This window comes from Rhinoraja longicauda, chromosome 39 (assembly GCF_053455715.1).
Source record: "Rhinoraja longicauda isolate Sanriku21f chromosome 39, sRhiLon1.1, whole genome shotgun sequence".
NCBI classification, from domain to species: Eukaryota; Metazoa; Chordata; class Chondrichthyes; order Rajiformes; family Arhynchobatidae; genus Rhinoraja; species Rhinoraja longicauda.
This window is the reverse complement of record NC_135991.1, coordinates 16,127,653-16,140,213: the sequence shown is the minus strand read 5'-3', so window position 1 is coordinate 16,140,213 and position 12,561 is coordinate 16,127,653. Positions and strand designations below refer to the sequence as shown.

Sequence of the window (12,561 nt, the reverse complement as noted above, 5' to 3'; positions counted from 1 at the left end):
CCCCCTCCCCTCTCTCCCCCCTCTCTTTCCCCCCTCTCTCCTCTCCTCTCTCCCTCCTCTCTTTCCCCCCTCTCCTCTCCCCCTCCTCTCTCTCCCCCTCCCTCTTCTCTCCCTCCTCTCTCTCTCCTCTCTCTTTCCCTCCTCTCTCTCTCAAGCTGGAAAGGGCGCGGAGAAGATTGACGAGGATGTAGCCAGGACTCGAGGGGCCTGAGCTGCAGGGAGAGGTTGGGGGCAGGCTGGGACTCTCTACCTTGGAGCGCAGGAGGATGAGGGGCGATCTTATAGAGGTGGACAAGATCACCAGGGGAATAGATCGGGTAGACGCACAGAGTCTCTTGCCCAGAGTAGGGGAATCGAGGACCAGAGGACACGGGTTTGAGGTGAGAGAGGGGAGGGGGGGAAGATTTAATAGGAACCTGAGGGGCAACGTTTCCACACAGAGGGTGGTGGGTGAATGGAACGAGCTGCCGGAGGAGGTAGTTGAGGCTGGGACTATCGCAACGTTTAAGAGACACTTGGACGGGTACATGGATAGGACGGGTTTGGAGGGATGTGGGCCAAACGCGGGCAGGTGGGACTAGTGTAGATGGGGCATGTTGGTCGGTGTGGGCAGGTGGGACTAGTGTAGATGGGGCATGTTGGTCGGTGTGGGACTAGTGTAGATGGGGCATGTTGGTCGGTGTGGGCAGGTGGGACTAGTGTAGATGGGGCATGTTGGTCGGTGTGGGCGGGTGGGATTAGTGTAGATGGGGGCATGTTGGCCGGTGTGGGCAGGTGGGACTAGCGTAGATGGGGCATGTTGGTCGGTGTGGGACTAGTGTAGATGGGGCATGTTGGTCGGTGTGGGACTAGTGTAGATGGGGCATGTTGGTAGATGTGGGCAGGTGGGACTAGTGTAGATGGGGCATGTTAGCCGGTGTGGGCAGGTGGGACTAGTGTAGATGGGGCATGTTGGTCGGTGTGGGACTAGTGTAGATGGGGCATGTTGGTCGGTGTGGGACTAGTGTAGATGGGGCATGTTGGTCGGTGTGGGCAAAGGTGGGACTAGTGTAGATGGGGCATGTTGGCCGGTGTGGGGAGGTGGGACTAGTGTAGATGGGGCATGTTGGCCGGTGTGGGCGAGTTGGGCCTAAGGTAGGGCCTGTTTCCGCACTGTATCGCTCTGTGACATTGTGACTCTCTCTCTCTCTCTCTCTCTCTCTCTCTCTCTCTCTCTCTTTAGCGGTCCGCGTCAGCGATGGGCCAGGGGAGCAACCGGTTGCTGTCAGAGAGAAGATCGGAACAAAGGCGTTTGCTGAGTGCCATCGGGACCTCGGCCCTGGTAGACAGCGACCTTCTGAAGTTTAATCAGCTCAAGGTAGCCACTGTGGGAGGGAGGGAGGGAGGGAAGGAGGGAGGGAAAGAGGGGAGAGAGGCGGCAGAGAGGGTAACCCGTGCCTGCCTTCTCCCCATACCCCTTGATCCCACTAGCCCCTAGAGCTCTATCTAACTCTCTCTTAAACCCATCCAGTGAATCGGCCTCCACTGCCCTCTGTGGCAGAGAATCCCACACATTCACAACTGCAAACGTTCCTCCCAACGTAACCCAACACAACTCAACCCAACTCAACCTAAAACAACTCAACCCAACCCAACTTAATCCAGCTCAACCCAACCCAACTCAACACAACCCAACCCAACACAACTCAACCCAACCTAACCCAACTCAACCCAACCCAACTCAACACAACCCACCTCAACCCAACACAACTCAACCCAACCCAATCCAACTCAACCCAACCCAACCCAACCCAACCAACCCAACCCAACACAACCCACCTCAACCCAACACAACTCAACCCAACCCAACACAACTCAACCCAACCTAACCCAACTCAACCCAACCCAACTCAACACAACCCACCTCAACCCAACACAACTCAACCCAACCCAACTCAATCCAACTCAACCCAACCCAACCCAACCCAACCTAACTCTCTCTTAAACCCATCCAGTGAATCGCCCTCCACTGCCCTCTGTGGCAGAGAATCCCACACATTCACAACTGCAAACGTTCCTCCTCACCTCAGTTTTAAACGGCCTCCCCTTTATTCTTAGACTGTGTGGCCCCTGGTTCTGGACTCGCCCAACATTGGGAACATGTTTCCTGCATCTAGCTTGTCCGGTCCTTTTATAATTTTACACGTCTCTCTATAAGATCCCCCTCTCGTCCTTCTAAACTCCAGCGAACACAAACCCCAGTCTTTCCAATCTTTCCTCGTACGACAGTCCCGCCATCCCGGGGATTAACCTGGTGAACCTACGCTGCACTGCTCAATAGCAAGGACGTCCTTCCTCAAACTAGGAGACCAAATCTGCACACAGTACTCCAGGTGCGGTCTCACCAGGGCCCTGTACAACTGCAGAAGGACCTCTTTGCTCCTGTACTGAAATCCTCGGCGAAAGCTTTGGGGGAGAGGGAGGGGAGAGAAAGGAGAGGAGGGGAGAGGGTAGGGGAGGTTACAACATCCCCCTGACATGACCCCCTCACTCCCTCCCCCGTCTCTCTCTCCCCCAGTTTCGTAAGAAGAAGTTACGATTTGGCCGCAGTCGTATACACGAGTGGGGTTTGTTCGCAATGGAGCCCATCGCGGCAGACGAGATGGTCATAGAATACGTTGGCCAGAGTATAAGGCAGGTATGTATCTGATCCTCACCCTCCAGCCATGTTCCCTCCCTCCCTCCCTCACCCTCTCATTTCAACCCAACCCAACCCATACCAACTCAATCCAACCCAACTCAACCTAACCCAACCCAACCCAACTCAACTCAACCAAACTCATCCCAACTCAACCGAGCCCAACCCAATCCAACCCACTCCAAAAATCAACCCAACACAACTCAACCCAACACAACTCAACTCAGCCCAACTCAACTCAACTCAACCCAACCCAACCCAGCACTCCAAAAATCAACCCAACCAACCCAACACTCCAATTATCAACCCAACCCAACTCAACCCAACACAACTCAACTCAGCCCAACTCAACGCAATTCAACTAAAACCGAACCCAACACAACTCAACCCAACCCACCCCAAAACTCCAAAAATCAACCCAACCCAACTCAACGCAACTCAACTAAAACCCAACCCAACTCTCCATAAATCAAACCAACTCAACCCAGCCCAACCCAACACAACCTAACCCAACCCAACTCAACCCAACCCAACTCAACCAAACTCATCCCAACTCAACCCAACCCAACACAACTCAAATCAATCCAACCCAACCCAACTCAACTCAACCCAACCCAACTCAATCCAACACAACCCAACTCAACTCAACCCAACTCAACCCAACTCAACTCAACCCAACTCAACCCATCTCAACCCAACCCAACACTCAAAACTCAACCCAACGCAATTCAACCTAACTCAACCCAACCCAACACTCCAAAAATCAACCCAACCCAACTCAACCCAACCCAACTCAACCCAACCACCAACCCAACCCAACTCAATGCAACTCAACCCAACCCAACACTCCAAAAATCATCCCAACCCATCTCAACCCAACACAACGACCCAACCCAACTCAATCCAAGTCAACCCTCCAAAAATCAACTCAACTCAACCCGTCTGCCCAACTCAACTCAATCCAACTCAACCCAACCCAACTCAACCCAACCCAACCAAACTCAACCCAACTGAACTCAACCCAATTCAACCCAACCCAACTCTCCAAAAATCAAACCAACTCAACCTAGCCCAACCCAACACCACCAAACTCAACCCAACGCAACCCAACCCAACACTCCAAAATCATCCCAACCCAACACAACAACCCAACCCAACTCAATCCAACTCAACCCAACTCAACCCAACTCAGCACAACTCAAAGCAACTCAACTCAACCGAACCCAACTCCAAAAGTCAAACCAACTCAACCCAGTCCAACCCAACACAACCAAACTCAACCCACCCCAACCCAACCCAACACTCCAAAAATCAACTCAACCAACTCAACCCAACCCAACCCAACTCAACCCAACCATCTCATCCCAACTCAACCCAACCCAACTCTCCAATAATCAACTCAACCCAACACTCCAAAAATCAACCCAACCAACTCAACCCAACCCAACCCAACTCAACCCAACCCAACACTCCAAAAATCAACCCAATCCAACCCAACTCAACCCAACCCAACACTCCAAATATCTATCCAACCCAACTCAACCCAACACAACTCAACTCAGCCCATCTCAACCCTACCCAACACACCAAAAATCAACCCTACCCAACTCAACCCAACACAACTCAACTCAGCCCATCTCAACCCTACCCAACACACCAAAAATCAACCCTACCCAACTCAACCCAACACAACTCAACTCAATCCAACCCAACTCTCCAAAGATCAAACCAACTCAACCCAGCCCAACCCAACACAACCAAACTCAACCAAACCCAACCCAGCCCAACTCAACCCAACTTAACCCAACTCATCCCAACTCAACCCAACCCAGCCCAACCCAACCAACACAACCAAACTCAATCCAACTCAACCCAACCCAACTCAATCCAACTCAACCCAACTTAACCCAACCCAGCCCAACCCAACCAACACAACCAAACTCAATCCAACTCAACCCAACCCAACTCAATCCAACTCAACCCAACTTAACCCAACTCAACTTAACTCAAACAAACCCAACACTCCAAAACTCAACAACCCAATTCAACCTAACTCAACCCAACCAAACTCAACCCAACCCAACACTCCAAAAATCAACCCAACCCAACTCAACCCAACCCAACACTCCAAAAATCAACCCAACCCAACTCAACCCAACACATCTCAACTCAACTCAACCCAACCCAACACTCCAAATATCAACCCAACCCAACTCAACTCAACTCAACCCAACCCAACACTCCAAATATCAACCCAACCCAACCCAACCCAACCCAACTCAACGCAACCCAGCCCAACTCAACCCAACTCAACGCAACCCAGCCCAACTCAACCCAACCCAACTCAACGCAACCCAACCCAGCCCAACTCAACCGAACTTAACCCAACTCAACCCAACTCAACCCAACCCAACTCAATCCAACCCAACCCAACTCAACGCAACCCAACCCAGCCCAACTCAACCCAACTTAACCCAACTCAACCCAACTCAACCCAACCCAACTCAATCCAACGCAACTCTCCAGAACTCAACCCACCCCATCGGCGGTCAGTGGAAGCAAGTGTGACCGACCCCACTTTTACGTTGGACGCCCGTGCGTGACTTTCTTTAACGTGGGGAGACTGGAGCACAGACATCCCAGCGCACGGTCCTTGTCAGATCTGGGTCAGGATCCAGTGGTGATCCAGTGGTGATCCAGTGGTGATCCTACCAGGAGGGTAGCTCCAGATGGCATCGCTCTCAGGATCTCTGGACCACACGAGCTTCTCCACCACGACTAGGCGACAACCCATAGAAACACAGACAACGGGTGCAGGAGGAGGCCACTCGGCCCTTCGAGCCTGTACGCACCGCCATTCACCGCCATCGCGGCCGACCGTCCACAATCAGTAACCCGTGCCTGCCTTCTCCCCATACCCCTTGATCCCACTAGCCCCTAGAGCTCTATCGAACTCTCTCGTAAACCCATCCAGTGAATCGCCCTCCACTGCCCTCTGTGGCAGAGAATCCCACACATTCACAACTGCAAACGTTCCTCCTCACCTCAGTTTTAAACGCCCTCCCCTTTATTCTTAGACTGTGTGGCCCCTGGTTCTGGACTCCCCCAACATTGGGAACATGTTTCCTGCATCTAGCTTGTCCAGTCCTTTTATAATTTTACACGTCTCTCTATAAGATCCCCCTCTCGTCCTTCTAAACTCCAGCGAACACAAGCCCAGTCTTTCCAATCTTTCCTCGTACGACAGTCCCGCCATCCCGGGGATTAACCTGGTGAACCTACGCTGCACTGCCTCAATAGCAAGGACGTCCTTCCTCAAACTAGGAGACCAAAACTGCACACAGTACTCCAGGTGCGGTCTCACCAGGGCCCTGTACAACTGCAGAAGGACCTCCTTGCTCCTAAACTCAAACTAGGAGACCAAAACTGTACACAGTACTCCAGGTGCGGTCTCACCAGGGCCCTGGACAACTGCAGAAGGACCTCTTTACTCCTAAACTCAACTGTTCTCGTTATGAAGGCCAACGTGCCATTGGCTTTCTTCACTGCCTGCTGTACCTGCACGCCAATATTCGGTGACTGGTGTACAAGGACACCCAGGTCTCGCTGCACCTCCCCCTAACCTAACTCAACCCAACTCTCTCTCTCTCTCTCTCTCTCTCTCTCTCTCTCTCTTCCTCTGTGCTCCAGGTGGTTGCTGACATGCGAGAGCGGAGATACGAGGACGCCGGCATCGGGAGCAGTTACCTCTTCCGCGTCGACCACGACACGATCATCGACGCGACGAAATCGGGGAATCTAGCGCGGTTCATTAACCACTGCTGCACCGTGAGTGTCCACTGCCATCTCCCCATCGCTCCCCAGTCTCCCTCACCCAACCCAACCCAACCCAACCCAACTCAACCCAACCCAACTCAATCCAACCCAATTCAACCCAACCCAACCCAACTCAACCCAACTCAACCCAACCCAACCCAACTCAACCCAAACCAACCCTTGAGTTGGGTTGCGTTGGGTCGATTTTTGGTGAGTTGGGTTGGGTTGCGTTGACTTGGGCTGGGTTGAGTTGAATTGGGTTGAGTTGAGTTGAATTGGGTTGGGTTGGGTTGAGTTGGGTTGGGTTGAGTCAACCCAACCCAACCCAACCCAACTCACCAAAAATCAACCCAACCCAACGCAACCCAACTCATCTCAACCCAATCCAACTCAACCCAACCCAACTCAACCCAACTCAAACCAACCCAACCCAATTCAACCCAACCCAACTCAACCCAATCTAACCCAACCCAACTCAGCTCAACCCAACTCAACCCAACCCAATTCAACCCAATCCAACTCAACCCAACCCAATTCAACCCAACCCAACACAACTCACCAAAAATCAACCCAACCCAACTCAACCCAACCCAACTCACCAAAAATCAACCCAACTCAACCCAACCCAACTCAACTCAACCCAACCCAACCCAACTCAACCTAACTCAACCCAACTCAACCCATCCCAACCCAACTCAACCCAACCCAACCCAACCCAATTCAACTCAACCCAACCCAACTCAACTCAACCCAACCCAACCCAACCCAACTCACCAAAAATCAACGCAACTCAACCCAACCCAACTCAACCCAACTCAACCCAACCCAACTCAACCCAACTCAAGTCAACCCAACCCAATCCAACTCAACCCAACTCAACCCAACCCAACTCAACCCAACCCAAGCCAACTCAACTCAACCCAACCCAACCCAACTCACCAAAAATCAACCCAACTCAACCCAACTCAACCCAACCCAACCCATCCCAACTCAACCCAACTCAACTCAACCCAACTCAACCCAACCCAACTCACCAAAAATCAACCCAACTCAATCCAACTCAACCCAACCCAACTCAACCCAACCCAACCAAACTCAACCCAACTGAACTCAACCCAATTCAACCCAACCCAACTCTCCAAAAATCAAACCAACTCAACCTAGCCCAACCCAACACCACCAAACTCAACCCAACGCAACCCAACCCAACACTCCAAAAATCATCCCAACCCAACTCAACCCAACTCAACCCAACTCAACCCAGCCCAACCCAACTCAACCCAACCCAACTCAACCCAACCCAACCCAACCCAACCCAACTCACCAAAAATCGACCCAACCCAACCAAACTCAACCCAACCCAACTCAACCCAACCCAACTCAAGTCAACCCAACCCAATTCAACTCAACTCAACCCAATTCAACTCAACCCAACCCAACTCAACCCAACCCAATTCAACTCAACCCAACTCAACCCAACACAACTCACCAAAAATCAACCCAACTCAACCCAGCCCAAGTCAACCCAACCCAACTCAACCCAACCCAACTCAACCCAACCCAACCCAACCCAACTCAACCCAACCCATCCAACCCAACTCAACCCAACCCATCCAACCCAACTCTCCAAAATTCAACCAAACCACTGCTGCACCGTGAGTGTCACCCGCCATCTCCCCATCGCTCCCCAATCTCTCTCTCCCAACCCAATCCAACTCAACCCAACCCAACTCAACCCAACCCAATCCAATTCAACCCAACTCAACCCAACCCAATTCAACTCAACCCAGCCCAAGTCAACCCAACTCAACCCAATTCAACTCAACTCAACTCAACCCAACTCACCAAAAATCAACCAACCCAACCCAACCCAACCCAACCCAATTCAACCCAACCCAACTCAATCCAACTCAACTCAACTCAACCCAACCCAACCCAACTCAACCCAACCCAATCCAATTTAACCCAACCCAACTCAACCCAACCCAACTCAACCCAACCCAACTCAACCCAACCAATCCAATTTAATGCAACCCTACTCAACCCAACCCAACTCAACCCAACCCAACTCAACCCAACCCAACTCAACCCAACCCAACTCAACTCAACCCAACCCAACTCAACCCAACTCAACTCAACCCAACCCAACCCAACTCACCAAAAATCAACCCAACTCAACCCAACTCAACCCAACCCAATTCAACCCAATCCAACCCAACTCAACCCAACCCAACTCAACCTAATCCAACCCAACTCAACCCAACTCAACTCAACCTAACCCAACCCAATTCAACTCAACCCAACCCAACCCAACCCAACCCAACTCAACCGAACTCAACCCAACTGAACCCAACTCAATTCAACTCAACCAAGCCCAAGTCAACCCAACCCAATTCAACTCAACCCAACCCAACCCAACCCAATTCAACTCAACCCAACTCAACCCAATCCAACCCAACTCAACCCAACCCAACCCAACCCAACCCAACCCAATTCAACTCAACCCAACCCAACCCAACCCAACTCAACCCAACTCAACCCAACTCAACTCAACCCAACCCAACTCAACTCAACCCAACCCAACTCAACCCAACCCCTTGAGTTGGGTTGCGTTGGGTCGATTTTTGGTGAGTTGGGTTGGGTTGGGTTGACTTGGGCTGGGTTGAGTTGAATTATTGGCTTGGGTTGATGTTGGGTTGGGTTGAGTCAACCCAACCCAACCCAACTCACCAAAAATCAACCCAACCCAACTCAATTCAACCCAACTCAACCCAACTCAACCCAACCCAACTCAACCCAACTCAACCCAACTCAACTCAACCCAACCCAACACAACCCAACTCACCAAAAATCAACCCAACCCAACCCAACTCAACCCAACCCAACCCAACTCAACCCAACTCAACCCAACCCAACTCAACCTAACTCAACTCAACCCAACCCACCCCAACCCAATTCAACCCAACCCAACTCAATCCAACTCAACTCAACTCAACCCAACCCAACTCAACCCAACCCAACTCAACCCAACCCAATCCAATTTAACCCAACCCAACTCAACCCAACCCAACTCAACCCAACCCAACTCAACCCAACCAATCCAATTTAACGCAACCCTACTCAACCCAACCCAACTCAACCCAACCCAACTCAACCCAACCCAACTCAACCCAACCCAACTCAACTCAACCCAACCCAACTCAACCCAACTCAACTCAACCCAACCCAACCCAACTCACCAAAAATCAACCCAACTCAACCCAACTCAACCCAACTCAACCCAACTCAATCCAACCCAATTCAACCCAATCCAACCCAACTCAACCCAACCCAACTCAACCTAATCCAACCCAACTCAACCCAACTCAACTCAACCTAACCCAACCCAATTCAACTCAACCCAACCCAACCCAACCCAACCCAACTCAACCGAACTCAACCCAACTGAACCCAACTCAATTCAACTCAACCAAGCCCAAGTCAACCCAACCCAATTCAACTCAACCCAACCCAACCCAACCCAATTCAACTCAACTCAACCCAACTCAACCCAATCCAACCCAACTCAACCCAACCCAACCCAACCCAACCCAACCCAATTCAACTCAACCCAACCCAACCCAACCCAACTCAACCCAACCCAACCCAACTCAACCCAACTCAACTCAACCCAACCCAACTCAACTCAACCCAACCCAACTCAACCCAACCCCTTGAGTTGGGTTGCGTTGGGTCGATTTTTGGTGAGTTGGGTTGGGTTGGGTTGACTTGGGCTGGGTTGAGTTGAATTATTGGCTTGGGTTGAGTTGGGTTGGGTTGAGTCAACCCAACCCAACCCAACTCACCAAAAATCAACCCAACCCAACTCAATTCAACCCAACTCAACCCAACTCAACCCAACCCAACTCAACCCAACTCAACCCAACTCAACTCAACCCAACCCAACACAACCCAACTCACCAAAAATCAACCCAACCCAACCCAACTCAACCCAACCCAACTCAACCCAACTCAACTCAACCCAACCTAACTCAACCTAACTCAACTCAACCCAACCCACCCCAACCCAATTCAACTCAACCCAGCCCAAGTCAACTCAACCCAACTCAACTCAACCCAACCCAACCCAACTCAACCCAACCCAACCAAACTCAACCCAACCCATCCAACCCAACTCTCCAAAAATCAACCAAACCACTGCTGCACCCAAACCAACCCAATTCAACTCAACCCAATCCAACTCAACACAACCCAACCTAACTCAACCCAATCCAACTCAACCCAACTCAACCCAACCCAATTCAACTCAACCCAACCCAACCCAACTCAACCCAACTCAACTCAACCCAACTCAACCCAGCCCAAGTCAACACAAGTCAACTCAACCCAACCCAACCCAACTCACCAAAAATCGACCCATCGCAACCCAACTCAACCCAACCCAACCCAACTCTCCAAAAATCAACAAAACTCAACCCAACTCAACCCAACCCAACTCTACCCAACCAAACTCAACCCAACCCAACTCAACCCAACCCAACCCAACTCTCCAAAATTCAACAAAACTCAACCCAACTCAACCCAACCCAATCCAACTCAATCCAACCCAACCCAACTCAACGCAACCCAAGTCAACCTAACCCAACTCAACTCAACCCACACTCAACCCAACTCAACCCAACCCAACTGAACTCAACCCAACCCAACCTAACCCAACTCAACCCAACCCAACTTAACCCAACCCAACTCAACTCAACCCAACTCAACCCAACTCAATCCAACCCAACCCAACTCAACTCAACCCAACTGAACTCAACCCAACCCAACCTAACCTAACCCAACTCAACCCAACTCTCCAAAAATGAGATAGCATGAGATTGAGAGAGTGTATGTGTGTTTGTGCGTGCGTGCGAAACATAGAAACATAGAAAATAGATGCAGGAGGAGGCCACTCGGCCCTTCCAGCCTGTACGCACCGCCATTCACTGTGATCGCGGCTGACCGTCCACAATCAGTAACCCGTGCCTGCCTTCTCCCCGTACCCCTTGATCCCACTAGCCCCTAGAGCTCTATCTAACTCTCTCTTAAACCCATCCAGTGAATCGCCCTCCACTGCCCTCTGTGGCAGAGAATCCCACACATTCACAACTGCAAACGTTCCTCCTCACCTCAGTTTTAAACGGCCTCCCCTTTATTCTTAGACTGTGTGGCCCCTGGTTCTGGACTCCCCCAACATTGGGAACATGTTTCCTGCATCTAGCTTGTCCGGTCCTTTTATAATTTTACACGTCTCTCTATAAGATCCCCCTCTCGTCCTTCTAAACTCCAGCGAACACAAGCCCCAGTCTTTCCAATCTTTCCTCGTACGACAGTCCCGCCATCCCGGGGATTAACCTGGTGAACCTACGCTGCACTGCCTCAATAGCAAGGACGTCCTTCCTCAAACTAGGAGACCAAAACTGCACACAGTACTCCAGGTGCGGTCTCACCAGGGCCCTGTACAACTGCAGAAGGACCTCTTTACTCCTATACTCAATCCTCTCGTTATTAGGTTCACCAGGTTAATTCCCGGAATGGCGGGACTGTCGTATGTTGAAAGACTGGAGCGACTGGGCTTGTATACACTGGAATTTAGAAGGATGAGAGGGGATCTTATCGAAACGTATAAGATTATTAAGGGGTTGGACACGTTAGAGGCAGGAAACATGTTCCCAATGTTGGGGGAGTCCAGAACCAGGGGCCACAGTTTGAGAATAAGGGGTCGGCCATTTAGAACGGAGATGAGGAAAAACTTTTTCAGTCAGAGAGTTGTGAATCTGTGGGATTCTCTGCCTCAGAAGGGCAGTGGAGGCCAATTCCCTGAATGCATTCAAGAGAGAGCTAGATAGAGCTCTTAAGGATAGAGCTCGAGATAGAGCACTCAAGAGAGAACTAGATCGTCAAGAGAGAGCTAGATAGAGCTCTTAAGGATAGAGCTCGAGATAGAGCACTCAAGAGAGAACTAGATCGTCAAGAGAGAGCTAGATAGAGCTCTTAAGGATAGCGGAGTCAGGGGGTATGGGGAGAAG

The 12,561-nt window shown here is 51.3% G+C and overlaps 1 protein-coding gene across 1 annotated transcript in view; it reads left to right on the top strand.

Annotated features, from left to right (window-relative positions):
- The first annotated feature begins 1,228 nt into the window (after positions 1-1,228).
- The window catches only part of LOC144611267 (histone-lysine N-methyltransferase SETD1A-like), a 14,003-nt gene continuing 2,670 nt past the window's right edge, over positions 1,229-12,561 (top strand). The window contains exons 1-3 of the mRNA XM_078430314.1: positions 1,229-1,357; positions 2,558-2,677; positions 6,368-6,505. Of these exons, the coding sequence (XP_078286440.1) occupies positions 1,238-1,357; positions 2,558-2,677; positions 6,368-6,505 (378 nt within the window). The 5' untranslated portion in view covers positions 1,229-1,237. The remainder of the gene's footprint in view (positions 1,358-2,557; positions 2,678-6,367; positions 6,506-12,561) is intronic.